Source organism: Ursus arctos, unplaced genomic scaffold (genome assembly GCF_023065955.2).
Source record: "Ursus arctos isolate Adak ecotype North America unplaced genomic scaffold, UrsArc2.0 scaffold_6, whole genome shotgun sequence".
NCBI lineage: Eukaryota > Metazoa > Chordata > Mammalia > Carnivora > Ursidae > Ursus > Ursus arctos.
In genome coordinates this window covers 30,057,856-30,077,571 of record NW_026623078.1, presented here as the reverse complement: position 1 = coordinate 30,077,571, position 19,716 = coordinate 30,057,856, and the positions used below count along the sequence as shown (strand labels likewise).

Below are 19,716 nucleotides of genomic sequence, written 5' to 3'. Positions count from 1 at the left end.
TGGCAAACCGAAATGAGTTTTGTAATTGTCAGCAGGCCTTAGTGATTATAGTGGCGCCCACTCCCTCTACTGTAGTTAAAGGTCTGTTAGCATTCCAGTTGTGGACCTCTGTTTTCAGAAGTGTATAATTAATTGTAAACATTTGCTCTATGGTGAAAGCTTGCCATATAAGATCTTAGTACAGGAGTAAATTTCTGATTTCAGGTTGTTTGTTTTAAAGTTTTATAGCGGAACAAGTTAAAAATATGCATGGCATTCTGTGTAGGTGGAAACCTGAATTTTGTGGTATACAAAATGAAGATAACCTGCATTTATTACATTAGTCTGTTAAGATACCTGCGTCAAGGGGATCTAAACTAGTAGGAAAGTGCACTTCAGGAATGCAGTAAGAAATTGTGCACCTCAGTGTACTACTTATTGTAATCAAAGAGCAAAACAGATTGTGGTTTTTAATGCTTTTTAGTCTTTGCATATTAAAAGTCTTTTACCATAAGTGATTTTTTCTTCCTTTAGCTTTTTTATATTTGCCAATTAAAAATGAAAACATATGACATAATAAAAACAGATTTAAAATACTTTATCTTAAAGTAATAGAAAACTGTGGGCCAAGAAAATTGTCTTTAAGAATTTAAAACAGCGACTGTTACTTTTTTTTCAAGCTCTGGATTTCTCCACGAACGTTTGACACTGTTGATTTCCCTGACATTGTGCGGTAATTTCTTTTCTAACTCTGACCCTCTTTCATCTCCTTCACTGCCGTCTATTATTTCCCCTGCCTTTTGATCATGGGCCTCAATCAGATCCCAGCCTCAGGCTCTCTTTTTTGGTTCCTTTACACTTACCCTTTCCAGGTGCTTATCCGCTCACATGGTTTCAATTACTGCCACCCAGATCCGCATCTTCAGTGCTGACGTACCTTTTCTAGTCCTTTTACCTTCTGTAAACCTCCCTAATTAGTCCCATCTGCTTGGTGAATTCTTGTACTACGGGCTCTGCCCAGTTTATCTCAGGGTGAATATGGAACACTGCTCTTTGGCTGTCCAGTAATCATCCAGAACTTAGTAGGACTTCAGTTGGACTTCCCTTTGCTTGGAACAGACATTTTTCAGCACTGGAGTGATTTTAACTTAATTCTTTGGCATTACATTGTAAATCCACCATTGCGTCAAAATCAGTCCTTTTTAGTTTTGTTAAATTGCCCAATTCAGTGGTCTTAGTTCTCAGTCATCATTTTACTTGACCTGTGAGTATATAATTTGACACAGTTGACCACTCCCTCCTCCTAGATAGACTTTTTCCCATTTGGTTTTTAGGAAGGACACTGTGCTTGCCTGGTTTTTCTCCTGTTACTCCTTCCCACAGAGTTCTCACTGTCTTGTGGTTTTAAAGATTTTATTTATTTATTTTTGTGAGAGAGAGAGCAAACGAGTGAGCACGAGTGAGGGCGGGGGGAGGGAGAAGCAGATTTTCCGCAGAGCAGGGAGCCCGATGTGGGACTTGATCCCAGGACCCTGGGATCATGACCTGAGCCGAAGGCAGATGCTTAACTTACTGAGCCACCCAGGCGCCCCTGTCTTGTGGCTTTAAATTCCAGAGAGAGAGAGAGAGAGAGAGAGAGATGATCCCAAATTTTATATTCATTTTGGACCTCTTCCCTAGAGTCCAGACTCAGAAATCTGACTGTTCATTTGACATCTCCACTCGGATGTCTAAACAAGCTGAATAATTTAACATTTCCAAACCAGAGCTGCTGATATCCATGCCCAACAAACAAATCCTTCTGCAGTCTTCACCAGTTCACTGTATGGGTACTCTCTCTTCCACTTGTTCAGCTCAGGAACCTTGGGGTCATCCTTGACTCCTCTCTCATATTCCATAATTAATCCTTGGGTAAACCCTATCTGTTCTACTTACTATTATTATTTTTTTGTTTGAAGATTTTATTTACTTATTGAGAGAGAGAGAGAGCATGCACACAGGAGAGGGCAGGGGCAGAGGGAGAGAGGATCTCAGCCAGACTCCCTGCTGAGCACAGAGCCCAGTGTGGGGCTTCATCCGTGACCCTGAGATCATGACCTGAGCTGAAATCAAGAGTCGGATGCTAGACCAACTGAGCCACCTGGACACGGCCCCCCACCCCGGTCTCTACTTTTGAAATTCATTCTGAATCCCACTGCTTCTCATTACTTGCCCTGCTGCCACCCCAGTTCAGGCCCCTATTGCTTTTCTCCTGTATTATTGTAGTAGTCTCCTAATAGATCTCCTTGCTTCCATTATCATTTGCCTGCAGTCTGTTCTCAACATACTAGTCAGGTGATCCTTCCAAAAAAGTTGCTTCTCTTCAAACCTTCTAGTGGCTGGCCATTTCACTCAGGATAAATCCTTATAATAATTTCTAGGTAAGGCCCTATGGAATCTGGCTACTACTTTTCATTTCTTAACTTTTCTTTCCTGATCCCTCCGCTGTAGCCAGATAGGCATCTTCTGAATTACTTGAATGTGCTTGGCACACTGCTGCCCCGGAGCTTTTGCACTCGCTGTTTTCTCTCCCTCAAGTACACTGTTCCAGATATCTGGGTGGCTTCCTCCCTCACATATTTTAGATCTTTACACAATTGTCATCTTCTCAGTGAGACCCTCCCTGGCCACCCTAAAACCCACCTCCCTGATACTTCTGACATCTCCTTTTTCTGTTTAACTTAGAGCTCTAACATACTAGATATTCTGCATATTACCTTATTCGTCATCTGTCTTACCCAGTACAATGGGTTTTTGTTCACTGTCATATTCCCTTATCATAAAGAATGGCCTCCATAAATAATTGTTGAATTAATGAATTTTATTGCGTATCCTCTTAATATTTTCTTAATTTCTTTTACTTTGTTCTTTCTTCATTATCCTCTCATATTTGCATCACTGCTGCTTTCTAGTTGTGACTCCTTACTTCAGTCATTAAACACAAACCTGCTAAAAATTTTCTCTTTAAATATATTTTATTGCAGTATTGCTTATCTGCTTAAGAATTGGCTTACCTCCCCATTCTTTCTTCTGTTCAGTCTGATCTTACTACTTGGCAAAGTACTTATTCCTTTGGAATGGAGTACTAGCTCCATCTCTGTCTCTCCCGTGTCTGGCCATAACTGTCTTCTGCTGAAGTCACAGTGCTCTGCGTGCTATCCCCTAAATGGGCTTGCTTGTCTCTTGCCTCTGTTGTGGTTCCCCTTCAGTACCAGACCATTTGGCTCACATCTGTCAAAATCTGACTGAAAACTGAAAACTTCTTAGTAAAAGTTTTCCTTGATAAAATTGAATAATTTTTACTATATTATGTTTAATATTGTTTCTATAATATGCTTTTCATGGAGAAATAGATCTATAGCTATATTGATTCATATTTTATCATTTATAAATACATTTGTGTGGTTAATACTTGACTGGGGTGAATACATTATATGGTTGCTATCATTTTCAAGAAAACAGATGTTACTAATGGGGGCGCCTGGGTGGGTCAATCGTTAAGCGTCTGCCTTCAGCTCAGGGCGTGATCCCAGGGTCCTGGGATCAAGCCCCACATCAGGCTCCTTGATCCACTGGGAAGCCTGCTTCTTTCTCTCCTACTCCCCCTGCTTGTGTTCCCTCTCTCACTGGCTGTCTCGCTCTCTGTCAAATAAATAAATAAAATCTTAAAAAAAAAAAAAGATGTTACTAATGATTACAGAATGGTTTTATTGAACTAACATCAATATTTTTATTTTCTTATTTTAGGTATCATTGCCCAATGCCCAAGATCTTTTATGTTCAGCTGACTGTAGGAAATAATGAATTTTTTGGGGAAGGAAAGACTCGACAAGCTGCTAGACACAATGCTGCAATGAAAGCCCTTCAAGCACTGCAGAATGAACCTATTCCAGAAAAATCACCTCAGGTATGTTACTGCCACCTGTGACAGTCTCTTCCTTGTAAGTTCCCCAGTGAGATTATTGGTAAGACAAATAAATGCATTTTTAAAAATAAAAGGAATAATCTCTTCTGATCGGCAAGAATATTAGCGTGGTGACCCGCTGTGATTTGCTTCTCAGTTCACCTGTCTACTGTACTAGACTCACATGTTCCTGCTAGGATGACCTTACCTCTGAGAACTTCGGTTCACCTATGGAGTTTACTTCTCAGGCAGCACAGGACTTGGGGATGTAAACAAGGATGAGAAATAGCATTCATTTACCTTTCATTTAATGCTTATGAGCATAGATTACATTGTGTTCATTTAGAATCAAGGAGTTTAAAGTGGAACAGATTTTCGTGGATTTTTTTCAGTCCTACTTTATTTTACAGACCAAGATATTGAGGCTGATGTTGAGTAATTGCACCCATTCCCATGGCTTCGACTGCCTTTTCTGTTGATTTCAAAATGGTATCTCTGGCTCAGACATGCCTTATAAGTCACCTTCTTATTGAGTAGTAATTGCAAATGGTTCTGTTCACCCCTACATTTCCCCTGCCCTCAAACCTCTTGTCCTGCCCCTTTGAGATTCATCTTATAGTTAATGGCTGACTTAGGTGTTTTTCTCCTTGTATACTTTCATTATGACTCTTATCTGTTTGCTTCTCTGTTTTCACACTAAGTCATAAGTTTCTTGGCAGTAGGAATACTGTCTCTTGACCTTTTTATCTCTAATACCCTGTGTTCAGCTTATATGAATCTCTTCGAAAGTATGTGTTAAAGAAGTGAATAACTAAATTGGTGCCAGAGCCAGACAGAGCTCCAGACTCCTGATATGTGTCCTATAAACGTTATATAATTTAGTCTTTACAGGAGATTAAATAGCATATTAGAATATCAGGGAAAGTGGTGTGGGGGGGAGGGGGATAGACATCTCTAAAGAGAATTGAGTCTGGGGACATAGGATAAACTCAAATTAGTAGATGGTGAGTAAAAGATTTCTACACTCAGCATTTATCCTTCCACTTTTAGCAAAAAAAAAAACAAAACCCTAAAAATTAAATCACAAAAAGCCTCGCAGCAAAGCCCACAACTCTTGTGGTTATGGTTTCTTGTTTCTTACTGTATTTTAAATAGTCCCTCTTGATTGTAGAATATAGGTACAGTTTGTTACAAAGTGAAGATTCATTGTCTCCTGTTTTTTGTGATTTAGAATGGCGAATCAGGAAAAGAAATGGATGATGACAAAGATGCGAATAAATCTGAGATCAGCTTAGTGTTTGAAATTGCTCTGAAGCGAAATATGCCCGTCAGTTTTGAGGTATGTGCTCAGCAGTGATCTTCCCTTTTTCTCCCCCTGCTCCTGTTTAAAATAAACAAACAAACAAACTAACTTGCATACTAGTATCCTGAAAGAGTTAATGTGCTTCCGTATGTTCAGACTCTCCATCATGAAATCATACAGGCCCTGGGGAAAATAGAACTTACTATAATATCATGGATTTCTGCTGATCTCTTTGGCTTTTCTGTATTAAATAATTTGTATATATGGCATTTTAATTTTCAACATGAAATTAATTTTCTGAGTATAAGATAATTTGTAGTAAGGTTTGGTGTTTTTAATAGGATTAAATTGAAAGTATACAAGTTAATAGTGACATGTATATATTACTACTAAATTCTTCTAAATTTGTGGAATCAAAATAGGTTTAAATTTAACTTTTACAAATAAATCACTAAGAAGTAATTAAGCAGCTCTCCATTTTACAACCAGATAAACATGTCACCAAATGTTTTTAAAATGTGAAATTTTTATTAAAAGGGAAAATTTTTTTTTTTTTTTAAGATTTTATTTATTTATTTGACAGAGATAGAGACAGCCAGCGAGAGAGGGAACACAAGCAGGGGGAGTGGGAGAGGAAGAAGCAGGCTCCCAGCGGAGGAGCCTGATGTGGGGCTCGATCCCATAACGCCAGGATCATGCCCTGAGCCGAAGGCAGACGCTTAACCGCTGTGCCACCCAGGCGCCCCAAAAGGGAAAAATTTTAAATTATTGTAATACCTCCTTCATTAAGAAGTCCCTAATTTTGTAACTCAGATATCTAGAAAATAGGCAAGATCCAGGGAATAAGCTGAAACAGTCATGGAGTAGCCTTCAAATTATGGATGTTCGCCAACTAGAAAGCTCCCACATTTTATTTACTGGCAAGACCAACCGACCTCAACCGAGAACCTATCTCCTTAGACACAGTTCTCCTCAGTTGGGTTATCTGATCTCTCACCCTGTGGCAGATTAAAAGCAGCAAAATGAGGAAGGCAGGGATGCAAGGTACTTGAGGGCCTGATCGTCTCAGCAAGAAATGGTAGGGCAAATATAGAAGAGCTATCAAAAGCAATTGCAAATACTCAAAAGTTATTGGAACATGGGCTTTTAAAGGCTACAATGAATGGAACAGTTTTATGTCTTAGAAGTCCTTGGAAGCATCAGTATATTATAGTATAGAATATTTGGTTTTCATAATGCTGATCTAATGTGAGCAATAAAAAGTCAGATATTTAGTATTCTCTGTTAAGTCAGTTAAGTATATAGTTTTTTTTTAAATTGAAGAGGCTATCCATCAAAGGAGTTAAAATAAACAGTTTTGACTGTGTTTCAACTAGTAAACTTAAATTACATGAAAGTATGCTTATCACAAGTTTCTTTCTTTCTTTTTTTTTTAAATGGGTAGGTTTTGTATTTGGTTCGCTTTGCTGGGATAAATAGAATTACATGTTACAGCTGACAAAGGAAGGATAAGGCAGATGTTACATAAATTCACATTAGTGTTTACACTTATGTTGTTATAAAACCATGAATCAAATAGGCACATTCAGTATTTATTTGTGATTTTATGGTGGATTCTTCAGTCTTTGTTGAAAGGCATGATCTAAGTGGTACAAGTTAATAAATAGTCTGCACCTAGAATTCATAATATTTCTTTATCCTTATATTTCATGGGGAGCGAGGGGAGATGACCAGGAATCTCTCTTTTTATTTATTTTAATGTTTTTTTATTATATTATGTTAGTCACCATACAGTACATCCCTGGTTTCTGATGTAAAGTTCGATGATTCATTAGTTGCATATAACACCCAGTGCACCATGCAATACGTGCCCTCCTTACTTATCACAAGTTTCTTATCCCCAGTTATGTTGGATTATTGAGATACTGTGTTGTTTTCCTTTTCCTTTTCTAATTGGTATCTAATATTAGAAGACAATTTCAATATAAAGTTAAATGGTAAACTATTTAACCAAGTAGGATATCTTTTATAGGTTAGAATTTTGAAGGAGAATAAAGTTTTGACCATTTGGGTTTTGGAAGGCATCTTTCCTCCAAAAGCTGGCATAGTTTAAAGAACACATTAATACAGGGTTTAGGAATATTCACAGCTGACAGATTCATAATCCATTACTCTAGAAAGATAGGTATTTTTTATGGCATGTCTACTTACCTTTTTAAGATCATGTCGCAGAAAGTAAACATTCCTTTCTAGCTATCAGCCTTTGAAGCCTCCATCAAAAACAGGTTATTTTCACCCATAAGTTACTTTTGAGAGCCTTCCACCTGAAGGATGCTTTATGGGCTAAAGAACTCTGGGAAAAAGTAGTGTTGTACTTCAGTAACTTACCCTTACAGAGAAGAAAGTAGAGATGTACACAGTTATATATAAATTACTGTTCTGGATGGTCTGTGTATCTAATCCAATATGGTATGTTTTATATTCTTAATTTTCTGTTCCATAAGAAAGTGGGTCACCATAATTTGATTTGCCTATTTTAAGCTAGTAAAATACAAATTTTGACTATGAATTGAATGTATTTATTTGGTTCTGGTTTTTTGTTCTTTCAACTTCAGTTCATTAAGCATCATAAGTATCATAAATGAATGTCCCTATATAATATCTACTTAACTTTATTAAAGAAATCTATAATTTTGGCATGATTCTTTATAATTTCAATTTTGATTACGGTATGAACATTTTAAAAAGGCTCATGTGATGAGAACATTTAAGTGCCTATATTAAATATTTTACTTATATTTTATAGGTTATTAAAGAAAGTGGACCCCCACATATGAAAAGCTTTGTTACTCGGGTGTCAGTGGGAGAGTTCTCTGCAGAAGGAGAGGGAAATAGCAAAAAACTCTCCAAGAAGCGCGCTGCCACCACCGTCTTACAGGAGCTTAAGAAACTTCCACCTCTTCCTGTGGTTGAAAAGCCAAAATTATTTTTTAAAAAACGCCCTAAAACAATAGTAAAGGTAAGTGTGTGCTTGTGAACACTGGTCAGTTTTGCTGTATAGATATTATGGTAACTCTAGATAAAAGTTTTTCCATGGGGCAGGCACCGACACCTATGGATTGTATCCAGCCCCAGAGTCAAGGGTGGCCCCAAACTATACATTTATAACAGTTCTGTTTTGTTTTTAGACACTGGACACCTGTGTTTGTTCATCAAATAATCCTACCTTCCATATTTGTAGTTTTCTGTAAAAAGATACTTTCTCATTCATGGTCACCTTTAGTGTAATTCTCATCAGGACTGTGTAAGGTAGATGACGTTACCCCTTTTTACAAGTAAGGTTTTATGAAACATGTTCAAAGAATTTGCTCGCTTTTATTCACCTGGGCTGTGGAGCAACTTGTACTACTCTGATCCTCCAGTCCAGTGTTCTTTCTGCACACTAGGCTGCGGTGTAGTAACGTCCTGGGCTATCGTGGGATGGTGGTAGGTTGCAGAGTAATAACCGTATGACTAATACCAGTGCCGGTGACAGCAGCAGTGGCTGGTACCTATAAAGCACCGTGTCCCCCAGCACTTCATGTGCTTTATCACATCTAATCCTCCGAGCAGCCGGGTGAGGTAAGTGGTAGTATTTTGTTCCTATTCTTTCAGGCATGTATGCCTTGCCAAGAAGAAAACAGAGCACACACTTTTTCAAGATGTTGTAACTCTTTCTTTGACTAGAGCAGATTTTTTTTTGTTTACACTAACAACCACCACCACCACCAAAAAAGAAATGCGATGATTCAGCACTGAGTACAGGACACTGCCTGTGAGTGCTCAGTGTGTATGACACGCATGAGCTAGAGTCCCGCTCACAGAGAGAGCCTCCAGCTGCCAAGTCAGTGTAGACTTCTGGCTAGGTTCTCCAAATCAAGGATGACAAAACTGAAGCACGGTTAACCCTTGAACAACATGGGCTTGAACTGCATGAGTCCATCTATATGCAGATTTTTTCTATAAATGCAGTATAGTGAATGTATTTTCCTTATGATTTTCTTTTTCTTGTCTTCTTGTGGTTTTCTTAATAACATTTTTCTTCTACTTTAGTGTAAGAATATAGTATATAATACAGCGTACCGTACATGTGTTAATTCACTGTTTTATTTTTATCGGTAAGGCTTCTGGTCAACCGTAGGCTATTTGTAGTTAAGGTTTTGGGGAGTGAAAACAAAAAAACAAAAAGAAGTTATACATGGAGTTTTGACTGAGTGGGGCATCGGCACTCCCCCCTCAACATTATTCAGGGTCAGCTGTACATTTTATCTCTGATGAACCTCTTTTGTTTAGATTACACAATGGTACAACTACAGTATTTTTATAGATTTTCTGCCTTTTGCACCTTTGTTTTATTTAAAAATATGTGCATATGTATTTACATAATAAATAACTATATAAACACGTGTTCTTACTTTTTTTTTTAAAGATTTTATTTATTTATCTGACAGAGAGAGAGAGCGCACACGCACAAGCAGGGGGAGTGGCAGGCAGAGGGAGAGGGAGGAGCAGGCTCTCAGCTGAGCAAGGATCCCGATTGTGGGGCTCGGTCCCAGGACGCTGAGATCATGACCTGAGGTGAAGGCAGACGCTTAACCAACTGAGCCACCCAGGCGCCCCATACACGTGTTGTTCTTAATGAATGCTGTCATTATCTCACTGAGAAGATGTAGGTTATGTGTTCCCTGAAATAGCATTCTACATCATATGTAAGGTAGACTAAAACTAAATGCCAAATAGACCCATTTATCATGAACCCTGTTGGTTCTGAGGGCTGGCTTTCATTCATATTCTCCAACCACATGGTTAGGAAGTAGGATATGGCTTTAAGAACATAACGTTTGGATTCAGTTTTGAGTGTGAATCCCTGTGACCTGAGCAATTTACCTAACTTTGCTAATCTTATATTTCTTTATTTATGAAAGTAGAAATAATAACTGAACTTGCTTCATAGGATTGTTATGTGTTAACTGAAATATATACAGAATGTGTTAGTAATTATTATTAAATATTTATTAACAATACAAATAATAAGTACTCGATAAAGATTAGCTATTGTTATTTTGTATCTAACTCTGCCTATTCACATTTTATATGTATGTGAATATATCCATGGTCTGTTTTCTTAAATATTTTTTAAATAATTTTCATTATTGAGGTATAGGAGAAATACAATGAAATATTAGTGTCAGGTGTATAATATATTGACTCAACAGTTCTACACATTACTGAGTACTTAGTCACTATCTGCCACTGTTTGTTGTTACAGTGTTATTGATTATATTTTCTATGCTATACTTTTCATCCCTGTACCTTATTTATTTTGTAACTGGAAGTTTTTAGCTCTTAATCCCATTCACCTATTTCGCCCATTCCCCTCCCCTCTGCCAACCACCAGCTTGTTTGTTCTCTGGATTAGTCTGTTTTTGTTTTTTTTGTCTTAAATCTTTTTATATATACAATAGCTTTTCCACAATGAAAGAACAGTGTTCTGCATTGGAATGGCAGTACAAAACTGTTCACAAACATTTCCATCTAATTTATTAAACTAAATCTAATCTTAGTAAGTTACAAATAATGCCATTAGGCTAGAAAAGATCTGTTCATTTTTATGGTAGGATATAAACATAACTCCTGTTTTAACTATAGCCATTAAAAGCAAGATTATTGTTTAAATGTTATTCCCCAGAGTGGGGATAAACAGTTGAATTCTCACAATTATTTGCTGCTACTTCTAGTATCTAAGTATGTTATTCCAGAACTTTCTTCGTATCCACCATTCAGATCTCAGCTTGAACTTAACTTCTTTAGGGAAGCCTTCTTCGTTCTCCCCTACTCCCAGATTAGCTTAGCCCCTTGCATTTTTCTTCACATACATCACACTTGGAATTATTTGTACCATGTCTGTCTTATGTTAAAATAAAACGTACAGACATCTTCTGAAATGGAAGGTTATTTTGAAGAAGCAGCATGCATACAGTGAGTTGGAATCTAGATAATTTTAAGTATGGTGGGCCAATATAGGGGTAGGTTGAAAGAATATCTTGGCTTTCAGTATTTTTATCCTTCCTTGTAGGTCTTATACATCTAGGCTCTACAGTTCCTTGTTATGCAGTAGAAGCAGAGAATAGACCATTGATGATTTACCTTGATTTTATTTAAAATAAAACATCACATTATTTTAATTTTCTTAATCATGCTGTGATATAGCTGTTATCCTGTTTTACAGATGGGATCCTTGATGTTTAAGAAACTTACCCAAGATCATGTAACAGTCAGGTTCCAGGTCCAGTCATGTCTGATTCCAGTGCCCATTGGAAACTGGTTGATTGTGAACTCCTTTTGGATTTTAAGATTAACTCTACAGAGTTACCTTGTTAAAATGTAAGACTGTACTAGTGATGTCTCTGGGTTTATATATATATATTATATATATATATATATATTTTTTTTTTTTTAAGGTAGTGTTCTTCTATAAGATGAGACTACAGAGAAGTGTTTCCAATGTTGGAGATAAAGTTTTCTGGATACAACTGTTATAAGACTTTCTATACTAGTTTGTGGAAAGATGACATAAGACTTGATATCCAAGGACTAACTTAATTGTCAAAGATGCTAATAGTTAATTTCAGTCAAGGGAAGAAACCAGCCATTCTTAATGTTCTCAGACTCCATTATTATTTAATTGGATTTATGCTTCTGTTTTTTTGTCATTGGAATCCGTTTCAACAACAGTGTTTTGGAACTTAAGAACATTTTTTTAAGAGGGAGGGAGGGGCAGAGGGAGAGGAAGAGAGAGAATTTTAAGCAGGCTCCATGCCCAGTGTGAAGTTGGATGCGGGTCTCAATCTCATGACCCTGAGATCATGACCTGAGCCAAAATCAAGAGTCAGATGCTTAACCAACAGAGCCACCCAGGTGCCCCATGGAACTTAAGAACATTTTTATAAAAGGGGCAAATTAAACAAGAATAGACAACGTATCCTTGAAAATACATTTTTATTTTAATATCTTCATGATCTAGGCATATTTCTAGTGTTAGACTCAGAAGCTTCCCTTCACCTTTTCATCGTTATCCTAATCTTAGACTTGTAACTAATTGTCTGTATTTGTTTTTTACTCCTCAGTACTTTACTTCCTTTATAATTCATTTAGTATCCATTTTTTTGTATGTAAGTAGAAGTAGAAACTGTTATTTCATCAAAAGTTAACATTTTCCTTTTCCCTCTTCTTCTTCCACCTATTACAGTACTAAAATTCTCAGTCTTTTTCTTCTCTTACTCTCCCCTAGGCTGCTCTTCATACTTCTAGGGCTTCAATTCAGTCTTTATAGAGATGATTCCCAAATGCTCTTCTGTGCTCTACGCTGCCTATTGGACGTCTTCACTTTGTAATTTCACAGACCCATCAAACTTATCATAACCTCCTTCTCCTCCAGCATTCCTTATTATAATGCCTGGCATCACCATCCCACTGCTGAAACAAAAACCTGGGAGTCATTTTTAACTTCTCACCTAGCCATTATATCCAGTCAGTCATCAAGTCCTATTGAATCTATTGCTTAAGTATTTCTTAAGTTGGTTCATTTATTCCCATCTCTCTGCCACTCTTTTGGTTCAACTCACAATCATCTCTTGCCTGAACTGTTAAAGCAGTTTTTAATTGGCCTTCCTACAATACTTTTGACATCAGCTGAGATTTTAAAAAGTGTTATCTTTTAGAGACATCAGTCCGATCATGTCATGCCTCTGTTTGAAATCTTTTAGTAATGTCCCATTGCTGCTTGGATAAAGTCCAAAATCCTAAACGTAATTTAAAAGATCCTGCAGGATCTGACCTGCAGCACCAACTAGATATGGTTGAGACCCAGCAGTTCTCAGGAGGAGCTCACTCTATACATAAGTTTAGTGTAACATCTGTCGTCTGTAACATAGTGATAACCCTTGTCTCTAATACCTGATTTGGAAGAAATTTTCACAGGTGGAATTAAATTTCTGACCATGTGATAAATAAAAAGCTTTATTTCTAGGAATAATATATGAAGAACATTCATATGCACAAGAGATTTGCAGAGTTTTTTTTTTTAAACCTTTTAGAAGGTTTATAAGTTTTAAAAGACTTAAAAAAGCTTTCCTCATAAACATTGCCCATATAATGTTAAAAATAGAGTGCCTTCTAAATGGTTTATATAGTATTTGTAAGTTAAAAATCTTATTAAGTAAAAGTAAGACCTACTGCCCAAATTGAACATAGAACATTTCTCAGTGAGATTGAAGGCGTATGTTTGCCTCTCTCCTGTCACATCTGGATACCACCTCACATAGTTAATCACAATCATTAGTTTTATATTTAACAATTCCTTACCTTATAATTTTACTATGTGTTTATTTTTCTGAAAAAATGGCATTTGGTTAGTTAGCTTTTAAAACAGCTTTATTGAAGTATAATTGACATATAATGAAGTGTACATATTTAAAGCATACGATTTGATATGTTTTGATATATGTGTACACCTGTGAAACCATGACCATAATCAAGGTAGTGAACCTATCCATTACTCTCAAAAGTTACCTCGTGTCCCTCTGTAATCCCCCGCATCCTCCATTCCCAAGAAACTACCCTTTTATTGGCTGACTTCTTTCACTTAGCATAAATCATTTTGAGATTCATTCATGTTGTTTCCTGTATCAGTTATTGGTTCTATTTTAATGCCAAGTAGTATTTTGTTGTATAATTATACCACCCTTTGTTTATCCATTCATCCTTTGGTGGATATTTTGGATGTTTCTCATTTGGGGCTATAAAGCTGCTATGAACATTTGTGTATAAGTCTTATGGCCATAAGCTTTCCTTTTTTGAGGGGGAGGTAAATGCTTGGGAGTGAATGAGTTAGTCATTTAGTAGGTATATATTCAGCATTTTAAGAGACGGCCAATTGTTTCTTTCTTTCTTTTTTTTTAATGTTATGTTAGTCACCATACAGTACTTCATTAGTTTTTGATGTTGTAGTGTTCCATGATTCATTATTTGCGTATAACACCCAGTGCTCATTGCAGGATGTGACCTCCTTAGTACCCATCACCAGGCTAACCCATCCCCCTATGCCCCCCTCGCCTCTGAAACCCTCAGTTTGTTTCCTGGAGTCCATAGTCTCTCATGGTTCATCTCCCCCTGTGATTTCCCCACCTTCAGTTTTCCCTTCCTTCTCCTAATGTCCTCCATGCTATTCCTTATGTTCCACATATGAATAGAAACCATATGATAATTGTCTTTCTCTGCTTGACTTATTTCACTTAGCATAATCCCCTTGAGTTCCATCCATGTCGATGCAAATGATGGGTATTCATCCTTTGTGATGGCTGAGTAATATTCCATTGTATGTATGAACCATATCTTTATCCATCCATCTATTGAAGGGCATCTCAGCTCCTTCCACAGCTTGGCTATTGTGGACATTGCTGCTATGGACATTGAGGTGCATGTGCCCCTTCCTTTCACTACATCTATATCTTTGGGGTAAATACCCAGTAGTGCAGTTGCTGGGTCATAGGGTAGCTCTATTTTTAACTTTTTAGGGACCCTCCATACTGTTTTCCTAAGTGGCTGTACCAACTTGCACTCCCACCAATGGTGTAAGGGGGTTCCCCTTTCTCCACATCCTCTCCAACATTTGTTGTTTCCTACCTTGTTAATTTTGGCCATTCTGACTGGTGTAAGGTGGTATCTCACTGTGGTTTTGATTTGAATTTCCCTGATGGCTAATGATGTTGAACATTTTTTCATCTGTCTGTTAGCCATTTGTGTGTCTTCTTTGGAGAAGTGTCTATTCATGTCTTCTGCCCATTTTTTGGTTTGATTATTTGTTTTTTAGGTGTAGAGTTTGAGAAGTTCTTTATAGATTTTGGATACCAGTCCTTTATCTGTAGTGTCATTTGCAAATATCTTCTCTCATTCCATGGGTTGCCTCTTTGTTTTGTTGACTGTTTCTTTTGCTCTGCAGAAGCTTTTTATCTTGATGAAGTCTCAAAAGTTCATTTTTGCTTTTGTTTCCTTGCCTTCGGAGATGTGTCATGAAAGAAGTTGCTGTGACCGATGTTGAAGAGGTTACTGCCTATGTTCTCCTCTATGATTTTGATGGATTCCTGTCTCACATCGAGGTCTTTCATCCATTTAGAGTTAATCTTTGTGTATGATGTGAGAGAATGGTTGTTTCATACTTCTGTATATAGCTGTCCAATTTTCCCAGCACTGTTTATTGAAGAGACTGTTTTTTTTTTTCCATTGGATATTTTTTCCTGGTTTGTTGAAGATTAGTTGAACATGGAGTTGAGGGTCCATATCTAGTCTCTCTCTTCTGTTCCATTGGTCTGTGTGTCTGTTTCTGTGCCAATACCATGCTGTCTTGGTGATCATGGTTTTGTAATATAGCTTGAAATCAAGCAACATGATGCCCCAGCTTTGTTTTTATTTTTCAACATTTCCTTGGCAATTTAGGGTCTTTTGTGGTTCCATACAAATTTTAGGATTGTTTGTTCTAGCTCTTTGAAAAATGCCATTGGTATTTTGATCGGGATGGCTTTGAAAAAGTAAGATTGCTCTGGGTAGCATAGACATTTTAACAGTGTTTATTCTTCCAGTCCATGAGCATGGAATGTTTTTCCATCTTTTTGTGTCTTCTTCAATTTCTTTCATAAGCGTTCCATAGTTTATAGAGTATAGATCCTTTACCTCTTTGGTTAGGTTTTTCCTAGGTATCTTATGGTTTTTGGTGCTACTGTAAATGGAATTGATTCCCTAATTACTCTTTCTCCAGTTACATTGTTGGTGTATAGAAAAGCAGCTGATTTCTGTGCATTGATTTTGTATCCTGCCACATCACTGAATTGCTGTATGATAATTTAGGGGTGAAGTCTGAAGGTAATATGGGGGTGGAGTCTTTTGGGTTTTCCACATAAAGTATCATGTCATCTGTGAAGAGAGAGAGTTTGACTACTTCGTTGCCAGTTTGAATACCTTTTATTTCTTTTTGCTGATTGCTGATGCTAGAACTTCTAGTACTATGTTGAACAATAATAGCAAGAGGGGGCATCCTTGTGTTCCTGATCTTAAGGGAAAAGCTGAAGGCCTTTCCCTATTGGGAATGATATTCACTGTGGGCTTTCCATAGATGGTTTTTATGAAATTGAGGGATGTTCCCTCTATCCCTACACTCTGAAGAGTTTTAATCAGGAAAGGATGCTGTATTTTGTCAGATGCTTTTTCTGTATCAATTGAGAGGATCGTATGGTTCTTGTCTTTTCTTTTATTAATGTGTTCTATCACATTGATTGATTTGCAAATGTTGAACCACCCTTGCATCCCAGGAATAAATCCCTCCTGGTCGTGATGGATAATCCTTTCAATGTACTGTTGGATCCTATTGGCTAGGATCTTGTTGAGAATTTTGGCATCCATATTCATAGGGATATTGGTTTGTAATTCTCCTTTTTGATGGGGTCGTTGCCTGGTTTTCGGATCAAGGTAATGCTGGCCTCATAGAACAAGTTTGGAAGTCTTCCTTCTGTTTCTCTTTTTTGAAACAGCTTCAGGAGAATAGGTATTATTTCTTCTTTAAGTGTTTGGTAGAATTCCCCAGGGAATCCATCAGGCCCTGGATCTTGTTTTTTTGGGAGGTTTTTGATCACTGCTTCAATTTCATTACTGGTTATTGGTCTATTCAGATTGTCAGTTTCTTCTTGTTTCAGTTGTGGTAGTTTATAGGTTTCCAGGAAGGCATCCATTTCTTCCAGGTGCTTAATTTATTGGGATATAGTTGCTGATAATAATTTCTAATAATTGTTTCTGTTACCTTGGTGTTAGTCGTGATCTCTCCCCTTTCATTCATAATTTTAACTTGGGTCCTTTCTCTTTTCTTTTAGATAAGTCTGGCCAGAGGTTTATCGACCTTATTAATTCTTTCGAAGAACCAGCTTCTAGTTTTGTTGATCTGCACTACTGTTTTTCTGGTTTCTATTTCATTGATCGCTGCTCTAATCTTTATTATTTCTGTTCTCCTGCTTGGTTTAGGTTTTATTTGCTGCTCTTTCTCCAGTTCTTTTAGGTGTACGGTTAGCTTGTGCATTCGGGATTTTTCTGCTTTTTTGAGTGAGGCTTGGATGGTTATATATTTCCCCCCTAGGACTGCCTTTTCAGTATCCCATAGGTTTTGGACCAATGTGTTTCCATTCTCATTGGTTTCCATGAATTGTTTAAGTTCTTCTTTAATTTCCTGGTTGACCCAGACATTCTTTAGCAGGATGATGTTTAGCTTCCAAGTGTTTGAATTCCTTCCAGATTTTTTCTTGTGATTGAGTTCAGGTTTCAAAGCATTGTGGTCTGAAAATAGGGAATAATCTCAATCGTTTGGTATTGGTTGAGACCTGATTTGTGACATATTGTGACCCAGTATGTGATCTGTTCTAGAGAAAGTTCCGTGTGCATTCGAGAAGAATGAGTATTCTGTTGTTTTAGGGTGGAATGTTCTATATATATATATATCTATGAAGTCCATCCGGTCCGGTGTGTCATTCAGAGCTCTTGTTTCTTTATTGATCTTCTTCTTAGATGATCTATTGCTGAGAGTGGAGTTTGAGGTCTCCTATTATTAAAGTATTATTATCAATATGTTTCTTTATTTTGATTAACGATTGGCTTATGTAGTTGGCTGCTCCCATGTTGGGGGCGTAGATATTTACAATTGTTAGATCTTCTTGTTGGATAGACCCTTTAAGAATGATATAGTGTCCTTCTATATCTCTTACTACAGACTTTAGCTTAAAATCTAATTTGTCTGATATGAGAATTGCTACCCCAGCTGTCTTTTGAGGTCCATTGGCATGAAAAAATTGTTCTCCATCCCCTCACTTTCAGTCTGGAGGTATCTTTAGGTTTAAAATGAGTCTCTTATAGACAGCATATAGATGGGTCATGTCTTTTTATCCAGTCTGCAGCCCTGTGCCATTTCATGGGAGCATTGAGGCCATTCACGTTGAGAGTGATTATTGAAAGATATAATTTTATTGTCATCATGTTGCCTGTGAAGTCCTTGTTTCTGTAGATTGTCTCTGTAAATTTCTGGTCTGTATTACTCTTGGGGTCTTTCTTCTTTTATAGAACCCCCCTTAATATTTCTTGCAGGGCTGGCTTGGTGGTCACATATTCTTTCAGTTTCTGAAAGAGAGCTCCTTGTCTCTCCATCCATTCTGAATGACAGCCTTCTTAGATGAAGTATCCTTGGCTGCATGTTCTTCTCATTTAGTACCCTAAGTGTGTCTTTCCAGCCCGTTCTGGCTTGTCGGGTCTTGGTAGACAGGCCTGATGTTATTCTGATGTTCCTCCCTCTGCATGTAAGAAATCTCTTCCCCCTAGCCGCTTTCATGATTGTTTCCCTGGATCTAAAATTTGTGAGTTGTACTATTATATGTCAGGGCGTTGGTCTGTTCCCATTGATCTTGGGAGGCGTCCTCTGTGCCTCTTGGACACGAATGCTTGTTTCCTTCTCCAGATTAGGGAAGTTCTCAGCTACGATTTGCTCAAATATAACTTCTCACCTTCCTCTCTCTCCACCTCCTAAGGGATCCCAATAACTCTGACATTGGAACATTTCATGGCATCATTAATCTCTCTTAGTCTGATCTCTTGGGGTTTAAACAGTTTTTCCCGGGACGCCTCAGTTTCCTTCTTTTCTGTCATCTTATCTTGTAGCTCACTAATTCATTCTTCTGCCTCGTTTACCCTGGTAGTCAAGAGTATCCAGTTTAGATTGTATTTCATTCATAGCATTTTTAAGTTTGGCCTGATTAGATATTTCTGCCCTTAGAGATTCTGTATTGTTGCTAATATTTTTCTCAAGCCTAGATATTGACTTCATAATTCTTACTCTGAAGTCTATCTCTGACATCTTGCTTATATCCATGTCCATTAGGTCAGTGGCAGAGGCCATAGTCTCTGGATTCTTTTTTTGTTGGGGGTTCCTCCTGTTAGTCATTCTGTTAGGGATTGTTTGAGAGAATGTACAGAGTCCAAAGTATTAACCACGACCCAAACAAGATGCACCTGTTTTATAGGGACCCTAGAGTTGTCCTTCTCTTGTTCTTCCAGCCTGTGGGGAGGGGCCTGCTACACTGTTACTCAGGCAACCCTGCTTGGGCAGAGTTGTCCTGCCCCTTGTCCAGGGTGGGGGTGGTGTGCTCAGTGAAAACTAATTTTGGGGGCTTTTGTTCTCTGGTGGCTTTCCCTGCTGGCTTTCCATGACTTTTCTGAGAGTCAGAACAGAAGTGACCACATCCAAACCTCTGTGTCAGAACAGAGAGATCACAGTCTGCTCTTCAGTGAGCTCTCTGGGACACACAGTCTCTGTTTCTGTCTGCTCTGCAAAAAACCACAGCCTCCCTGGTTGTATGCCCAACAGCAA

At 37.7% G+C, this 19,716-nt stretch overlaps 1 protein-coding gene across 37 annotated transcripts in view; it reads left to right on the top strand.

The window, feature by feature from the left end:
- STAU2 (staufen double-stranded RNA binding protein 2) overlaps positions 1 to 19,716 on the top strand; it is a 313,412-nt gene that overhangs the window by 116,646 nt on the left and 177,050 nt on the right. For all 37 annotated transcript variants that reach the window (XM_048212633.2, XM_026495883.4, XM_026495882.4 and 34 more), the window contains 3 exons: positions 3,766 to 3,925; positions 5,154 to 5,261; positions 8,032 to 8,244. In XM_048212633.2, coding sequence (XP_048068590.1) covers positions 3,766 to 3,925; positions 5,154 to 5,261; positions 8,032 to 8,244 — 481 coding nt within the window. The remainder of the gene's footprint in view (positions 1 to 3,765; positions 3,926 to 5,153; positions 5,262 to 8,031; positions 8,245 to 19,716) is intronic.